The 19,469-nt window shown below is 34.9% G+C and overlaps 1 protein-coding gene across 1 annotated transcript in view; it reads left to right on the plus strand.

Moving 5' to 3' along the window:
* The window catches only part of WDR36 (WD repeat domain 36), a 37,728-nt gene that overhangs the window by 9,631 nt on the left and 8,628 nt on the right, over positions 1 to 19,469 (plus strand). The window contains exons 7-17 of the mRNA XM_029219103.1: positions 63 to 195; positions 766 to 941; positions 1,260 to 1,380; positions 1,886 to 1,951; positions 2,921 to 3,007; positions 4,209 to 4,354; positions 9,127 to 9,241; positions 9,741 to 9,906; positions 10,694 to 10,802; positions 12,794 to 12,873; positions 18,865 to 18,972. Of these exons, the coding sequence (XP_029074936.1) occupies positions 63 to 195; positions 766 to 941; positions 1,260 to 1,380; positions 1,886 to 1,951; positions 2,921 to 3,007; positions 4,209 to 4,354; positions 9,127 to 9,241; positions 9,741 to 9,906; positions 10,694 to 10,802; positions 12,794 to 12,873; positions 18,865 to 18,972 (1,307 nt within the window). The remainder of the gene's footprint in view (positions 1 to 62; positions 196 to 765; positions 942 to 1,259; positions 1,381 to 1,885; positions 1,952 to 2,920; positions 3,008 to 4,208; positions 4,355 to 9,126; positions 9,242 to 9,740; positions 9,907 to 10,693; positions 10,803 to 12,793; positions 12,874 to 18,864; positions 18,973 to 19,469) is intronic.

Raw genomic sequence — 19,469 nt, forward strand, 5'->3', positions numbered from 1 at the left:
TTATTAAAGCTATTAATTTAATTTGATTAAGAAAATAAAAAGTTGAGTAATTTAATTTTCAGGCACCAGCTGTGGATGTTGTTGCTGTTGGTCTTATGTCGGGTCAGATTATCATTCACAACATTAAGTTTGATGAAACATTAATGAAGTTTCGTCAAGACTGGGGACCTATTACTTCGATTTCATTTCGCACAGGTAACTTAACTTTTTTTTTTTTTTAATTTATTTTTGGCTGCGGTGGGTCTTCGTTGCTGTGCAGGGGCTTTCTCTGGTTGCGGCGAATGGGGGCTACTCTTCGCGGAGGTGCGAGGGCTTCTCATTGCGGTGGCTTCTCTTATTGCAGAGCACGGGCTCTAGGCGCATGGGCTCAGTAGTTGTGGCACACGGGCTTAGTTGCTCTGCGGCATGTGGGATCTTCCCGGACCAGGGCTTAAACCCGTGTCCCCTGCGTTGGCAGGTGGATTCTTAACCACTGTGCCACCAGGGAAGTCCTTAATTTATTTATTGATGAAAATTAAGAACACTTGAAATGCATTAGTTAGTTTGAAGCTCATAGAGATTTTCTTAATATTTTCTTATAATTTAATCTAATAGAAATGAATGAAATACTGGAATATAAAGAGCCAAAGGAATATTGATAGATTATTGGTGTATAGTCTTTTTTTAAACTTTATATTTATGGATTAAAAGGATGGAGAGAGAAATTCTTAAGTTTAATTGTTTTATGTTGCATGTTTTTCTTTATGTATTCTATTTTAACAACAGATGGTCATCCAGTAATGGCAGCTGGAAGCCCATGTGGCCATATTGGACTCTGGGATCTAGAAGACAAAAAGTTAATCAATCAAATGAGAAATGCACATTCTACAGCAATTGCCGGACTGACATTTCTCCATAGAGAACCACTTCTTGTCACAAATGGTGCTGACAATGCTCTCAGGGTACTATGATTCTTATCTTTCTTGGCTCATGTGTCCTACCCTTTGGTTATTATAAGCCTGCTGTACTGTATCAGCCTGGAACCTAGCAGATGAAGGGAATATGGGATAAGATATTGATACAGATGAAATAGAACGCATAGCAGGTTACATGATTTTAGTAAAGTGAGAGAGTTACAGCTTAGCTTTTCCCCAGCCCCCACTCCAGGGTCAGTGGTCTGCACGCAATACCCAGTGCCACATTTGTATAGGAGATGATTTGACTGCTTGCAGATCACTTAAAACATTGTGGAAGAACCTTACTTTTTAATTTCTTGGCAGATATGGATATTTGATGGTCCCACAGGTGAAGGCCGGCTTTTGAGATTCAGAATGGGACATAGTGCTCCTCTTACCAAAATAAGATATTATGGACAAAACGGACAACAAATTCTTACCGCAAGTGAGTTTCTGCTTTGTGCATTAATTTATTTCAGCAAGTAATGAGAGCAGAGTGTTTAATATTTATTAGGTAATTAATATTTATTTGGTATTTACACAGTTTTAGATTCAAATGCCCCTTTGAGTGACTTGGAAATCTGGCTAAAATGAGATGATTGTTTTTGAATACTTCAGGGAACACTGTAGCTGCTATTACTTTTATTTGGAGTGTCATTCTATTTACTAATCCTCAGAGACAGAAAGGGCAAATTCCAGAAATGTGGCCCTTGCCTATACAGATAATCTACTGGCAGTTATTAGCACCTCACTTTATCCTTTGTTCTTACTAAATGGCATTCTGTGTGCAGTTGAATATGATAAATTAGGTAGTTGCAATCAGCTCGCCTTTTAAAGTGCTGCAAACTAACTTCAAGCTTCTTGTAGAATCTAATATTATAAGAGCTGTGATTTAAATGGTCCATTGTTTCGATGAAGCTTGATTAGGCATTTTCTCTGTATATCAACAGGTCAGGATGGAACTCTTCAGTCGTTTTCCACAATACATGAAAAATTTAACAAGAGCTTGGGACATGGTACGTCATTTGCAAGATGGAAAAAAAACTGGTGGTCACACACAAAAAATCATTTCAAGATTCTGTAAGATAATCAGAGGAGGTTTCATTGATAATTTCCTTTCTTCAGATGAAATAAAAATCCTTTGTATGAAAGAGTAGTAGTAAGATACTTAAGATCGATGTTGCTATAGAAGTGATTGAGGTGCTACTATAAGGTTATTGAAGAGTTAGATATCTTAGGTGGTAAAAAACATCTTAAGTGGTAAAAACATACTGCTGCCACCGAAAAGACATTAATGATCTAACTTGAGCCATCTGCAGACTATAACATTTTAAAGATGGAAGGAAGCTTAGAGAAAGCATCAAAGTAAGAAGCATCCCATCTTTTTGCAAAAAGGGCTCTTTTATTCTGTATCCCTTCCCATGGTTTCTGTTATTTGAAAGAGTTTGTTTATTAAACAAAAATGTTCAGTTTTATTTATAATTACTCTTCTTTGCTAGCTAATATTCCTGGCTATTCATGCATGTATATACTTCCAGATGAATTTCAGGATCATTTTAAAATCAATATCCAAAATAATTCTTCTTAGAATCAAATTGGAGAGATTTGATATTTTTAAGAATCGTCACATCTAGGAATATGATATATCCTCATTCAAGTTGTCTTTAATGTTCCTCAGTGAAGTTTTTTTAGTTTTCCTCCTATTGGTCCTACATATTTAAGATTATTCAGTGGTATTTTATATATTTTAATATAATTTGCTAATATTTATTTTTTTGCTAATATTGTGACTGCAGTCTGTTCATTTATATTTCTGTCATTGTTAATACTACTGATAATAGTGGTAATATCATCTTTATTTTGCACCTGACTTAAATGGGAATGTCTTGAAGTTTATAGTTATATGACAATGAATAGCTTTTTTTATACATACATTTTTCATTAAGAAGGATTCATAGCTCTATTCCCTTCTCCCCTAACCACAGGATTAATAAATAAAAAGAGAGTCAAACGTAAAGGACTTCAGAATACCATGTCAGTGAGACTTCCACCCATCACAAAGTTTGCAGCTGGTAAGAAACTTCATACTGTGTTTCAAGTTCTGCTCTGTCATTTATTTCCTCCTATGTATTTCTTTATTTCCTCCATTTTAATAAATGTTTTTACAAATATTAATAAGCATCCGGAGGGTAACTCAAAATATATTTCTTTATTTCTCCCATTTTAATAAATGTTTCAGCAAATATTAATAAGAATCCAGGATGCATCCCAAGTGCATGCTAGTCTTGTGTGAAGACTGAAAATGAGTTATCTATAATTTGAACTTGTTATCTAATAATTTAGGCTTTGTTCTCTGTAAGCTATTAATAAACAATATTTGCTATTTCATTTTGTAGCTCTTCTATTTATTCTATTATATGCCTGGTATAAGAAAGTCACTAATGTAAAAAGGTGACAACTGAGAACATAGAGCTCTGGCTAATTTAATAAACATCTGAACATACTGAGGTCTTAGTATACTGTGTCATTTGAGCAGTGCATCATTCGAAGAAGTGATTTTAAGAAAAATGTAAATAGGTGATAAGATTGTTGAGCGAAAACTATCATAGAAATAATTGTATAGGCACCATTTCCATTTCAAGGTTATTTATAACAACCTGATGACTGGTAATTTTTTTTTTTAACTTTAACCCCCCCTCCTGTTTATTTTCTATCTTAGAACCTGAGTGGTCTTTCTAAAAGATCTGAATCATGTCATTTATATGCTTAAAAATCTTTCATGGCTCCTTATCACCTTTTGGGTGCAACCTCCTCTCCTTCACATGGCTTTCAAGACCCTTGGTAATGTGACCTAGTGGCCTTGTCCTCCTCCCACCCCTCTCAAGACACTTACTTGCTGTGCTTAATTTTGTACAAGTTACTCTTGGGCCTGTGTGTGTGTCTCAACCTCTCTTTGATCTAGCAACCCCCGCCCCCCGATTAATTTCTACTTGTTTTACTTCTTTCAAGGACCATTTATTACTCTCCCCAGTTCTCTTAGTAAACTCTTCCTGAGTGCTCTTACAAGACACCATCTTACTTTATTGTAATTTCTTCTAATCAGAATCTCTTGTTAGATTGGAAGCTCATTGCTCTCAGAAATTACCTGTTTACCATCCTGTCCCTAGTGCCTAATTACAACATAGAATATTAAATGCTTAATAAATAAAATACATGAATGAATGAGTGAGGGAACGAAAAGCAATTTGATTTATGCTTTTAATTATGTTTTAGAGGAAGCTCGTGAAAGTGACTGGGACGGTATCATTGCTTGCCATCAAGGTAAGCTATCTTGCTCAACCTGGAACTATCAAAGATCTACAATAGGTGCTTACTTTCTCAAGCCAAAAGAGCTGAAGAAAGATGACATAACTGCAACAGTAAGTAAACTTGTTTTTAAGGGTGTTTTCTCCTGTAAAACTGTCTTGTGGTTATCTTATTATACTCAAGTTTAATAATGATAACGTTCATTGAAAGAACAAAGAACATAGTTTATTAACATTTTGAAATTTTTCCCTAATAGTGTTAAGTTTTCCAGCTTGGAGAGAATTATTTTAAGTTTAAGTTAAGTTTTGCTTAATTAGATGTTGTATATTGGTTATTTTAATTTTCTGATTAATATAGGATTACTCAGGATACACTTTGAGGGGGATTTCAGCATTTATCAATATACTTTCGTACCTGAATTATGTTGAGTATATAGTACTATATTCAGTGAAAGTGAATCTTCAGGTTTCTTCCTTCCTTTTCTTTCTTTCAATGTAGGAGTAAGATTCAGCTAAATCTTTAATGAGTTAAAGATGTAGAAGTTATTTAAATCCTTCATTTCTTACGTTTGTCTGATTGAGTACCGTCTAAGCCTTTTTTAAATATGGTTTTTAAATGCCACTGTTAACTTATAACTTCTTACTCTATTAAAATTTTATTTTGTTTTCTTTTGTTAATAATGTAAGTCATCTATTGGGTTCAGGTTTTAAGGTATAAAGAAATGATGTCAAATTTGGTTTGCAGAATCGTTGCCTCTGCTTTTTCAAAATAAGTTTTACTGATATATAATTCACATACCGTAAAATTCACTCATTTAAAGTGTACAATTTAATGGGTTTTAGTGTATTCATAGAGTTGTGCAGTTATCACCAAAATCTAATCAGTCTAATTTTAGAGCATTCTCATCACCTCAGAAAGAAACCCTGTACCCACTAGCAATAAGCCCCATCCTCTCACTTTTCCCCTTTGCCATCTCCCCAACCTAGGCAACCACAACCTACTTTCTATCTATAGATTTGCCTATTCTGGGCATTTCACACAGATAGAATCATACAATATATGGTCTCTGTGACTGGCTTCTTTCAGTTAGCATTTTTAAGGTTAATGTTTTTAAGGTTCATCCATCTTGTAGCATGTATCAATACTTTATTCCTTTTATTGCTGAATAATATTTCATTTTCAACTTTTGTTTAGCCATTGATAGTTGATGGACATTTGTATTGTTTCTAGTTTTTGACTATTATAAATAATGCTTCTGTGGACATCAGTGCACAAGTTTTTGTGTGGACATATGTTTTTGTTTCTCTATATTTACATCTGGGAGTGGAATTGTTAGGTCATAATGTAACTCTAACGTTTTTGAGGAACTGCCAACCTGTTTTCCAAAGTGGCTGCACAAGTTTATATTCCCACCAGCAATGTATAAGGGTTCCAATTTCTGTATGTCCTAGCCAACACTTGTGCTTATCTGTTCTTTTGATTATTGCTGTCCCAGTGTGTATGAAGTAGTATATCACTGTGGTTTCTGATTTGCATTTCCCCAGTGACTTAACAATGTTGAGCATCTTTTCATGTACTTATTGGCCATTTCTACATCTTTGGAGAAATGTCTATTCAAATTCTTTGCCATTGTTTAATGGGGTTATTTATCTTTTTCCTCTTGAGTTGAAATAGCTCTTTATATATTCTGGATACAGGTCCCTTATCACATATGTCATTTGCAAATATTTTCTCCCATTCTGTGGGATGTCATTTCCTTTTCATGTTGGTGTCATTTCAGCATAAGGGGTTTTAATTTTGAAGTCCAACCTTTTTTTTTTTTTTCTTGTGGTTTTTTGAAAAATATTGCCTAACTCAAGGCCATGAAAAATTTACTCCTGTGATTTCATCTGAGAGTTTCATAATGTTAGCTCTTAAATTTAGATCTGTAATCCTTTTCGAGTTAATTTTTGTGTATGATGTCATGTAGGCATCCAAGTTCATTCTTTACATTTGGATATCTAATTATGTCAGCATCATTTGCCCAAAACACTGTTCTTTCCCCATTGAATGGCCTGGGTACCCTTGCCAAAAATTGTTTGACATGAATGTGAGGGTTTTTTTCTGGATTCTCAGTTTTCTTTAATTGTTCTATATGTCTGTCTGTTTTTATGCCAGTACCACACTGTCTTGATTATGGTACCTTTCTAGTAAGTTTTTTGAAATCAGGATGATTGAATCTTCCAAGTTCTTCTTTTTTCAAGATTGTTTTGGCTATTCTGGTGTATTGCATTTCCATATGAATTTTAGCATCAGCTTGTCAATTTTTGCAAAGAAGGCAGTTAGGATTTTGATAGGGATCTTGTTGATTCCACACCTCAGTTTGAGGAGTGTTAACCATCGTAATATTACTCCTGATCCATAAACATGGGATGTCTTTCCACTTAATTAGATTTTTAATTTCTGTTAGCAGTGTTTTGTAGTTGTCAGTATACAAGCCTCATACTTCTTTGGGTAATTTTTCCTAGAATTGTATTCTTTTCAATACTGTTATAAATAGAATTCTTTCCTTAATTTCATTTCGGATTGTTCATTGCTAATGTATGGAAATATAATTGATTTTTGCACATTGATCTTGTATCTTAACAACCTTGCTGAACTTATCTATTAGCTCTATTAGTTTGTTAGATGCCTCTGCTTTTGAAAATGCATATTTAAAGTATAACCACATTTGATCCTATTTTGTACAAATTTTTTTTGTCAGTATGTATGCTCTGTTCTCCATAGTACAAACACCTACTCTTAAGCTTTTATCTGTAAGCCATAGAGAGTCTATCTTAAACTTCTTAAGTTTACCTGCAAAGTTTTGAGTAGCTATTGTAATAGTAGTGGTAATAATAATTACAGCTAACATTTTTTGTGTGCTTACTTTGTTCTAGGCTCTCTGCCTAGCACATATCAGTATTATATTATTTTCACAATAGTCCTATGATAATGGAGTATTGTTAGCCTCTTTTTATAGGCAGTAAAACTGAGGCTGAGGCTTACTGTAACGAGTAATATGCCTGAGATCAGTAAAACTAGTAAATGGAAGAGCTGGGATCTGAACCTAGGACCACTCCTTCTAGAACCTATGTTCTTAACTCATAGCCTATAATGATCACTCATAGAACATTGTGTGTGTGTGTGTGTGTGTGTGTGTGTGTGTGTATACACACACACACACACACACACACAGTGATACTTAACTGGTGCTGGGTTGGAGTCAGCTATCTGGAACAAAGCCAGGAGCCCATAAGTAGTAAACCAGTAAGTATTTATCAGAGAACCCATGTGCTAGAGTACAATTTGTCAATCAGAGGTAACCTTCTTAGCTTATTCATTTTTGCTTTGCTTGTGCTGTCTTCAACAATAGGTTAGAATGAATAAGTAAATAAGTAAAAGGAGACTTCCAGAAGCAGTCCCATTAACAACAATAAATCCTATTAAAATAAATGCAAGTTCCAGAAAGTCCAGCAGTCCCCCCTTATCCATGGTTTCATTTTCCATGGTTTCAGTTATCTGCAGTCAACTTTGATCTGAAAATATTAAATAGAAAATTCCAGAAGTACACAATTTATAAGTTTTAAATTGCATGCCATCTGAGTAGCACTGTCCCTCTCTGTCGTGAATCACCTTTTTATCTAACGTGTCCCTGCTCTATACACTGCCTGCCCATTAGTACAGGAAAAAACATAGTATATATAGGGTTTGGTGCTGTCTACTGTTTCAGGCATCCACTGGGGGTCTTGGAACATATTCCCTGCAGATGAGGGGGACTACTGTATAGCAGGGCCATCAGGGGCCATTACTTGTAGGTTATAGTCTAGTATCTTTATTAGTTCCTGAGAGCATAAATATATAACATAGCATAAACATTTATGAGTTGTTCAGAATAGGTAAAATTATGTTAGTGTTCTATTTGAGAAGATAGAATGCTTTATAAGGTTAGTCCATAATTTCCTATCTAAAACTTTTTTTAAGTTATAAGCTATAATTGTCTAGGAAAAATATAGATGTAAGTGGAGCATACTTCTGTGGATGCTGTGTAAAGATATCTTGACTCAGTGGTGTATCAGTCATATGCTGCTTTGCACAGTTAAATATCCTCTGTTGAATATTTTCTTTTAGGTCTTAGAAGTCATCTGTTTCTTTAGGCATAAATTCAACAGTTTTTTGAATTAACTCTTGGGTGGGTGACATCTGACTGATGCAGTGGCAATGAAGGATTTCTCTGAGCATGACCCACCACATAGCCAGTCTCATGTTTTTAACAGAAAAAAAGACATCTTTTTAATATAATATTGCTACTTTAAGTATTAAAATATGAGTTTATTTTACAGAAACTGCTTATAAACAATGTTTTCCATGCAGTATCTCATGTATTTCCTTCCTAATACGTTGTAATTAAAATATTTTGGGCTTTTTCATTGGACATCCCAACTGATATGGTTCCAGTTTTATATCCGCTGTAAAAGCAATTACAAAAGTAAGGTAATGAGAAATTAGGCAGTGGAATGCTTTGACTTTAGTACCGTTGTGAATAAATTAAAAATTGAAGACCAGTTGATATACCATTCTCCTGAGTGAATTTCAATTGAGTTAACTTTGGTTATGTTTTGCTGTCTTGGAAGTATGGATTTCTCCATACTTCTTAGAGAATGGAGATAGAATCAAACAGATATTTCTAATACACCCAAATATAATTACATTATGTTTAAGAAAATTAACGAAGCAATTCATTTATCATTCTTTTTTTAAAAATGAGATAATTAGTAGATTTAAAAAAATACTTTGGAAACCATAAAGTACAATAAAAATGTTAGCTATTTTCTGTGTCATTTGTGTTAATTTTTTTTCCCTTAAGGCAGTGGATATAACTTCTTGTGGAAACTTTGCTGTGATTGGTCTCTCATCAGGAACTGTAGATGTATATAACATGCAGTCGGGTATACACCGAGGAAGTTTTGGCAAGGATCAAGGTATTGAATTTATTTTTCTTTTTCTTATTTTTTAAAAAAGTAATATAGATAGATACAAGGCTAATAACTGTCGCTGGCATTTATTAAATTCTTGAGTGCCAGTCATTTTGCTAAAGTTGTATATGGGTTATCATCAGCCGTATGTGGCAGTTCCTGCCATTATATCTATTTGAAACACCATGTTGAAATAAAGAGAATGAAGTCATAGTTGTATTAGGGGAAAGTGGATATTATAGAAATTAAAGGTTCTTTTTTTCTTCTTGCATTAAGCAGAAAATCTTAGCTACTTTTTGAAATCTTCATGGCATCAACCTGATGGATTTTGTTATTACTCAAGTGGTATAATAATCTTCTCTCTGCTCCCTAAAATCCATATTAATTTAAAGAGTGTTAAATAGTGGGAACTTAGATATTTAAATAAAGGAATCACTGTTTGTGTAGTGTTCAGAGAGTCAGTTGCAATTCTTATTTCTTTTTTCTTTTAACATATGCTTTAAAGCCCATAAAGGATCTGTTAGAGGTGTTGCAGTGGATGGATTAAACCAGTTGACAATTACAACTGGTAGTGAAGGAGTACTCAAGTTCTGGAACTTTAAAAACAAAGTTTTAATTCATTCTGTGAGCCTTGATTCATCTCCAAATATGATGCTGCTACATAGAGACAGGTAAAGTTTTTCTTTTAATGATAATGGACTTTCTTCTTGATGTTTTTAGTTCTTAATTTAAGTACAGTAGACCTTTGAACAACACAGGTTTGAACTGTGCAGGTGCACTTTTACACAACTTTCACTAAATACTCACTGTAGCACTACATGATCCAGTGTTGGTTGAGTCCACAGATGCAGAACCATGGACATGGAGGGCCAACTGTAAAGTTAATATCATCTTTTTGAAAAAATTTTATTTTTGGCTGCATTGGGTCTTTGTTGCTGCACTCAGGCTTTTTCTAGTTGCGGCAAGCTGGGGCTACTCTTCGTTTCAGTGCGTGGGCTTCTCATTGCGGTGGCTTCTTTTGTTGCGGAGCATGGGCTCTAGATGCGTGGGCATCAGTAGTTGTGGCTCACGGGCTCTAGAGTGCAGGCTCAGTAGTTGTGGCTTACGGGCTTATTTGCTCCGTGGCATGTGGGATATTCCCAGACCAGGGATCGAACCCGTGTCCCCTGCATTGGCAGGCGGATTCTTAACTACTGTGCCACCAGGGAAGTCCCCCAGCTGTAAAGTTATATGCAGATTTTTGTCTGCAGAGGGGTGGCACCCTAACCCCCATGTAAAGTGGTCAACTATAGGTAATTTACCAAGTGGGAAAAACCAGACTTTTCATATAAAAGAACAGCATTTTGCTTAATTTCCCCCAGAGGTATACCTGATTAACAAAATTTAAATGACTGTGAGATTTTAGTTCAAGGGTTTTTTTTTGTTTGTTCATTAAAACTGTTGCATTTATCTTGCTAGTGGCATTCTGGGACTCGCCTTGGACGACTTCTCCATTACTGTTTTGGACATAGAAACTAGGAAGATTGTCAGAGAGTTTTCTGGACACCAAGGCCAAATAAATGACATGGTAAAACAAACTTTAGATGTTTAAATAAAACTTGATTCATTTCTATTTCTGTTTAGGTTTAAAAAGTTCAAATAATTGAAACTTATCTTTTAATAGCATTAAACTCATCATAGGAGATGTTCAAAATGAATAATTAGGAGACTAATTTTCAAAAAAGAGATTTTTAAGGAAAATTTAGAATTAAAAGAAGTTTAATATTTCTCAGGAAGTTAATGCCATTAAAGTATAAATCCCAGAGTTCATTTTTTTCTCTTTAAACAAGGCCAAAATATACTTTGGAGAGTGAATATTTGAAACATAAGTGTATCATTTTTGACTTAATATTAATCTAAGCTGAGAGAACTCATTTCTATTTTTCTACATTCATAATGAATTAATAGGAGACCTGGAATATCTGATTCTTGGTTCAGTCTAGTTTAGTGTTATTTCTACAGTTTATATATCTTAACTTCAAAAGAGTTTAATTAATAAAAATGTGTTTTAGCTTACTATTATGTTGTTATAGTGAGAAATATGGTAATAAGTACTCTAGTTTAAAAAGTGTAAGTTGAAGACTTTGCATCAATTGCAGATACCTTTATTTACTTGAAACAGAAAAAATAAAAGAAAATCCTACATAGTGACACTCCCAACAGCTACTTTTACTTACCAGTTCTCACACCAAAAATCTGAATTTGCAATGTTTACCCCCATTTCCTTAAAAATCAGAGGTGGGGGGTTAATAGTCGGGAAATTGTGTTATTCTGCAGATAAGAGATTGGCAGAACTACCCATCAACAGAATTTGTTGTGACAGCATCTATAGAAATGGGGGTGGGAGTGGAGTAATTTTGATGAAATTGCATTTTTGAAAACATCTGTCAATGCCATCTTGCTCTTCCTATTTCTTTCCTTTTCAGACTTTACTTTCGAGTTATACGTCTGGAGTTTCCCCTAGTCAATAACAAATTACTCCTGTTCCATTAAACCTATGAGCATTTATAACATGACTTCACCTATCAAAGTCATTTTCCCATACTTTATTATCTGCACTATCCTTCTGTAAATTGAGTTCTCTGCACCTTAATGTTTGAGTTTCCACAGTATCATCGCAGCCCCATGACCAAGTTGGAGTTCACTTATCCCACTATTATTTGCTAATCTGGATGGTCATAATCCCTATGGTGTGTTTACACTCCTGGATGAACAACCTACTACCATTATAAACCTTAAAGTTTTTCCTTTTGGGTCTTCTTTTACATTTGACTTGGTTTAAAGCTCATGTGCTGCAGGAAGAGAGCTATTATTTTTCCATTTTTATCTACAGAGAAGATATAACTTCTTCATGGTGGCATAAGTAGTTTATTATTTAAATTTATTTTGAAAATCTGATTATTGTGGTTTTAATTTATACTTCGGAAATAAAAGATCATTAAGGGAGAAAAGACTTTTAACTGAATCTATAAGTACAAGCTGAAGGACTTCTTTAGTAACTTCACTATATTAAGAGAATTTGCATTCTTCAAAATCATTCTTAGAAAGCCATTCTAATATATAGATGCTTTTCAAGGAAATGGAGCTTTTGTTGCTTTCACAGATACTTTATTATTGAAATTAGGCTCACAAAATATTTCTAATAGAATGTTCTCAAAACAGCAGTTTTATGTTAAAAACAATTAGTAGTCAGTTTGTTAACTGTCTATAAATATAGGAGATTATGGGGTAGAAATTGAAAATTGGGTGAAACTGTTCATTTTTAAAACTTTTTATAATTCATGTAAAAGCTTAGTCCTTAGCTGTATCCAAATCAGTGGTATATAAGATGGCATTTTATGTAATAAGATGTAAATTTTATACTTCAAACATTTTTTAATGAAGCATGCGTTATCTTTTCTTTTATTCTTTAAGCTGTTAAATATACAGACACAAACATACATACAGAAATACATACATATACACACACACATATATTTATATATGCATTCTTTTTTTTTTTTTTTTTTTTATTTAAAGGCTTTCAGTCCTGATGGTCGTTGGTTAATAAGTGCTTCAATGGATTGCTCTATTAGAACTTGGGACCTTCCATCTGGATGGTGAGTTTTTAAATCTCTAACCTTATCTGAGGTTTTCTCAGTCATTGTCATTACATGTGACTTTTACCTGTTGTTAATGGATTATGTACTTTTAGAATTTGAATATATTTGGGGAGTTTTTCTAACCTGACTATATTTTATCCTTGTAGTGTTTTTGATCTCAAACAGCAGAGATTAGTGCCATAAAAGATAATAGGAAAATCCAACCTCTTAGGTTCTCTATTCCTACAAAATTGAGATATAGAAGTGAGTTGCATAAACCTTAAGAAAGCACATTTGGCCTTTTTGATACTCCAAAGTAGAGATCATACTTTAGGACTACAAATTTTTATTTTGAGTATTTTTTTGTTTTTGTTGTTGTTGATACTGAATTTAGTTAAGAGATCAGAACACTTTGCTTTGTGTGTATTATATATTTTCTGTCTCTAACATAATTCTTGAAAAAAGACATTTAGATACCTTAAAGTAATGAAAATGTGTGTCTTAAGATTTGGGTAAAACCCAACAGGGTTCAGAAATCTGGCATAGATTGAAACTTGCTACTAAAACAGCACTTGAAGAAAAAACATTAATTCTGTTCAGTAATTTGAGAGAGAGAGTACTTTGTTGTTAAAAATTATGTAGGAATAGATACAATTTGAAATCATATCACTTAACGTAGAATTGCTTAGATTGAGTTTGAAAGGAGTGATGGGAAAAGGAACATACCATAAGAAAAGAGATATGTGAGAAAGATGAGAAGGAAGCTAGTACTTTTCAAGCTTTTGAAGTGTTCCTAAACTAAGTTTTGTCCAATTCTACTACTCTTCTTTCTCAGGAATTAGATAAGCTCATACCTGAAAGCAATTTGACCTTTAGAAAGGAAAAACCCTGATGTACTTATTTCCCTTTAAGTTTGATAAAGGAATGAGGCAAAGCTGTCTATACAGCATACATACTGGATTTGGAAATATGCACAGCAAGAGTGTCACTAATGGGTCCAACTCTAATAAATAGGGAATTTGGTCCACAGGTGGGTCTCTTTTGTACTTAGAGTAAAGCAAAATATAATTAGTTGCCTGTGTCCTTCAGCTTCAAAACATTCACCTCAAGTTGGTACTTTCTTAATTAAAAAAAAAAAGAAACACAACTTTTTCTAAAGGTACCATTAGAAATATTGATTAGTCTTTTGCTTCTTGGACTTTTGCTTCTATCTAAAAGTGAACATTATAATTTGAATTACTTTACAGTAGGAAAGTTGTACAGAAAATAGAATTGACACAATGCCCTTTTCATTTTCCTTTTTAGTAGTTTTAAGTTCATGTTAGATGGGAGAGACAGGTTAATGTTCAGTAGTACTACAATGGCAAAATATTTTTTTTTAAGTGGTAAGGTTTTTTTGGAATGGAAGAATTAGGATCTGAAAGTAGCATTCAAAGCCACCAGTCTTAGACTCAGCATTAGCCTTTTTTGCTGAATTTCTTATTTTAGTAAAAAGATGAACAGATTCAAATATGATAGATTTTCAACTCTGGTATCTTATGTTTTGGTGAACACAGGCAATTTTAAGTGAATACAGAAGCATTAAGCTGGGAGAAACACCAGAGCAAGAAGTGAGTCACATAGGGATTGTTAAAAGAAAATATAATGATTGGACCAAAGTATATTTTTAATAAAGGAAAAACTACTTTTTTGGTTAAGATTTGAAGTGGAGCAAATGAGAAAGGCTGAAAAGCAGTATCATACAACTGCTGCTGCCTAACTGCAGCCAAGCTAACATTTACCATGAGCTGCTATGCACTTGATACACTTTTATTTTTCATCTTTTCTCATATCCTATTAGGTATAGGTACTGTTTTTTAGTCCTCTTCTACAAATGAGCAAACGGAGGCTCAGAGAGAAGTTAAGTGATTTGCCCAAGGCGACATAGTTTGTTAATGAGATTTTGCTGTAATAAGCGTAGGGGAAAGACATTTCCCAATAGTTGTGATATCAGCCTTGCTTGGGTTGTGTCATATGTTCTAAGGATGATTTGGTTTTCTTGATGTAGAAGATAGTAAGGAAGTAAGGATCAGTATTTCACCATACAACCATAGGTAACTGTTGGGTTTTTTTGGTTTTGTTTTAATATTTATTTTTTTATCTTGGCTGTGCTGGGTCGTAGTTGCGGCACACGGGATCTTCACTGAGGCATGTGGACTTCTTAGTTGCGGCATGTGGGCTCTTAGTTGCAGCATGCATGCAGGATCTAGTTCCCCGACCAGGGATCGAACCCAGGCCCCCTGCATTGGGAGCGCAGTGTCTTACCCACTCGACCACCAGGGAAGTCCTCTGTTGGGTTTTTTGATTTCCCCTATTTTTTTAAAACATAATTAGTATGGCAACCTTTGGAGAGTCCTAGTTTTTTCTTCAGTAAGCAGTTTTATCATTTACATAACTTGTTAAATATGTAAAGAATGAATATACACATTACGAAGGCTAAAAAGTGATATGTATGAGTAAACCTTTGGTGTGTGTGGTAACATACAGATGTATCCATCTGGAATCGTGCCTATCTAAAACAAATTGCAGGGACTACTTGGTGGTGCAGTGATTAAGAGTCCACCTGCCAGCGCAGGGGACACAGGTTCGAGCCCTGGTCCAGGAAGGTCCCACATGCCGAGGAGCAGCTAAGCCTATGCACCACAACTGCTGAGCCTGTGTTGTGGAGCCCGTGAGCCACAACTACTGGCTCACGCCCCACAGCTACTGAAGCCCGTGTGCCTAGAGCCCATGCTCCACAACAAGAGAAGCCACAGCAATGAGAAGCCCGCGCACCGCAACCAAGAGTAGCCCCCGCTTGCCGCAACTAGAGAAAGCCTGCATGCAGCAACGAAGACCCAATGCATCCAAAAAAATAATTAAAACAAATTGCATAGGTACTGAACTGTTTACTGTAAAGGTTTTTTTGTTTAAGTGCTGAAAATTTTCTTGTGTTTGTAGGATTCTCAGAGAAGCAGAGTTGAAATTTTTTTTAATTTCTTTTTTTTTAATTTTATTTCTTTTTTTATTATTTTGATAAAATACTGCTTTAGCACAGGCTCAGCGGTTGTGGTGCATGGGCTTAGTTGCTCTGTGGCATGTGGGATCTTCCTGGACCAGGGATTGAAACCCATGTCCCCTGCATTGGCAGGCAGATTCTTAACCACTGCACTACCAGGGAAGTCCCCAGAGTTGAAATTTTTTATCCCTGAAATTATCTTTCATCCCCTACCACTACCACCTGTAATTTCTGGTTGCTTTTAATCTCCTAGAAGTTTAGGTTGAACTCTTTTGGGGGTGAGAAAAATATAAAATTAAATAGTTTTAATAGAATTTTGCATTTTTTTTCTGTCTCATTCACCTGACCTTGCTTTCTGAGGAGGATTACATGAGAATAATTGCAGTAGAACATTGTTTTGCATTTCTCACTGAGGCAAAACTATCCCTTTATTCTATTCATTAAAGTTTCCTTTGTAAGGTGATTCCGTCACTCTGGAGATTGAACATCTAGACATTCTCTGCATTTGTTTAGAATATAATCAGAAGTGGGTTCATGTTACCTCTGTTTATGAGGAGCTTTGTACTTGAAAATCTGATCCCTTAAAATGGGAATTTTTTTTCAGTTTTTCTCTCAAAAAACATAATTTACCTGAGACTTCATTTTGTAGGATTAGCAGGAGACTATATGGTAGTTAGGTCTGGGATTAAGCCTGTAGACTTAGGCTTTATGAACTAATTTGGCCATGTAAAATATGCTATGGATGTGGAAACCACCTTCCTCAGTTTGATGCTTTTACATAATGGAAGGCCAGCCTACCCACACACAACAGCTATGGAAGTCACACTGCACAATGAATTTGCCAAAGCAATTATAGTATCAAGTAAAATAAATTTGCTCAAGCAGTAGATTTCTCTTTTTAACAGATAGATTCTGAACATGTTAGGGAGTTTCACCCCTCACACACTTACACTTGTAGTGAACAAATATTAAGACAAAGAAGAAATGGTAAGATCTGAAATTGCTGAGTTTAGGTTTAATCATCAGTATACATGGAGATAAAGTTTCTGCTTTGGGTTGTTTGCATTAAATGAATTAACAAATAATTTTACAGTCTCTGGTTATAGTAAGTGTTTAGCAATCGTCCTTCTTCCCAATTCCTTTGATCCCCAAGAGCAGCTGTTCTTGTGAGTTTCCAAAGAAGGGGTGAGCAGAAATCAGACAGATTATTACTCTTTTTTCCCCATAAGTGAAAATTAAACATCAGTCATTGTCCTGAGCACACTTTGGTTTGCTTGTAGTGCTCCTAAATTTAGTCTTGTCCTACTACCTAGTTAAGGTTCACATTGTTAATCACTCTGTGAACACACTGAGAGAGATTTTATCATGGATAAGTCATTTAATGCTTCCATTGGAAAGCCTTCATTTTGAGCTGCTCAGAGTGTGCTTCATGAATTACCAGTGTAGGCATCTTTTGGGTGTGTGTGCTATCAAACTGTTGTACCTTTAGTTTCCATAATGGTTTTACTGAGCTTATAGTGATTAAGTGTGCAGACTGCTTGGTGACAGATATGGCTCAGTTACTTTCTACCTTGAGCAAGTTTTTAAATCTTACTGGGCCTCATTTTTCTAATGTGTATAGTTAGGACAGATCTGCCTCATAGGGTTGTGAGGATTAAATTAGTAGGCACAAGTGCTCAGGATACTTCCTAGCATGGAGCACTAAAAAAGGTGTTAACTCCTGTCATTTGCTTTCTTGAAATAATTTGGTTTATTTAATGTAGATTCTGAGCTTCAGTCATCTTGCCATGCCTTCTCATGGATAATGTATTGGCTTCAGTGAGTAAAGTAGTTTTTAAAACAGCCCTGATTAAAACCAGTATACTCCTCTTAAAGTATACAAGGTATTCACACTCTTAGCCAGCCTAGGAAGCCTCTTCTGCAAGATGCCAATGTATGAGGCCTTCCTTTTGCTCCTTAAATTCACCTCGTTAAATTTCCTGCTTCCACCGTCCTAGTTCAAATCTTCACTGCTTGTTAGATGACTACTACCATAATCTCACTGTTCTTTCTGTTCAGATATATTCTACATTCTGCTAGCAGATTTTCTTATGAAAGTGAAGGTTACAGCACTATCCGCTCAAAAGCCTGTAGTGACTTTCCATTTATTAAAAGACAAAAACAAACTCAGATGTTTGGTATTCAAGACCAAACTGCACTCCTCGCTAGACACTGTTTTCCCTCACCTTGCCCTCCACATTTCCCTCATCCAGAAGATGCTTTCTTTACCATCAACATCCATTGAATTCCTGTCCCTTTGTAAGGCTCACCTCACACACTGTTTTCTGAGAAGCCTATTCTGAGTCTTCTTCTTGAGTGTGATTGCTCCCTTTTCCTCCCCAATTTCAACCCCTGCTTATAGCTTTTTGAAGCTGTGAGACTAGTTTCTATAAGCTGCTTTATGGTTATGCTCTATAGACTGAATTTTCATGTTTCATATATAGCATGGTTACCTATTTGAAAAACAGAATTGCTCAAATTTTTTTCTACTACCATTCCCTTATTATTTATAATGATTTTATTACTTTCTTCTATTGCCTACACCTTTTATTATTTTCACTGAAATAACAAATACAGGAGAGTACTGATAATCTATTTTAAATGTGTGACATCTTTAGAATTGTTTCCAAGTCTGCCAAAATGGCATTCCAGAAAAACAGCATTTCCTCCTGTATTCTCCCTGTTGTTGAAGCTCTCTCCAGTTAATTGGTCTATTTAGTGCTCTGCTCTGGGTCTTTCTCATTAAGGAGATTATTTTCACATAGTAACTTAGTTAACAAAGCTCTTTGTTAGTGATGACTTTCTGGTGTTGGTGATTTAAAAAAAAAATTTCTGCATCTCTTACCCTTTGATTTTTTAGCAAAAATGTATTTTGTGAATTATATCCTTTTTGGTAGAGTTCAAATATTTTAACATCTTGATTCTTTCTATAGCCTTATAGACAGCTTTTTGTTGGACTCAGCTCCTCTTAATGTTACTATGTCCCCTACCGGAGACTTTCTGGCCACTTCCCATGTAGACCACCTTGGAATTTATCTATGGTAAGTTCTTGTATACAGTTCTCTTTGGGGTAAGAAGGAAAAGGAAGATGATATTGTCAGACAATCATAGTTGCTAACATTGCCCTTTAGGTTTTTTTTTTAACTTATAAAATGGAAATGTCACATAGTTCACCATTAAGTCTATGACTAAGTCAACATCTGCTTGATAATTTAGATAGCTTTGCTCAAGTGTGTATTCTAAACCACATGATTGATTTTTATCTGTTATACTATTTGGCTTTTATTTGCGGAAAGGATAAGTGAGTTTAAAAATCTTAAAAAAGGGATATCCCCAGCCGGGCTGGTCTTCCTGCCACTGCCTCAATACCCCTTTATGACCTTGGCTAGTCACTTCTCAACTTCAGACCCCTTTATCTATAAAATAATGCATAAGTGTGGGCAGAATGCTTTCTAAGATTCATTTTAGTTGCATAACTTTTCATAGCCATGTACAGATCTTAATGGTGGTCTTCTAATGGTGATGAACATAGAAGAGT

Source organism: Monodon monoceros, unplaced genomic scaffold (genome assembly GCF_005190385.1).
Source record: "Monodon monoceros isolate NGI ecotype Baffin Bay Population unplaced genomic scaffold, NGI_Narwhal_1 Super_Scaffold_12, whole genome shotgun sequence".
NCBI lineage: Eukaryota > Metazoa > Chordata > Mammalia > Artiodactyla > Monodontidae > Monodon > Monodon monoceros.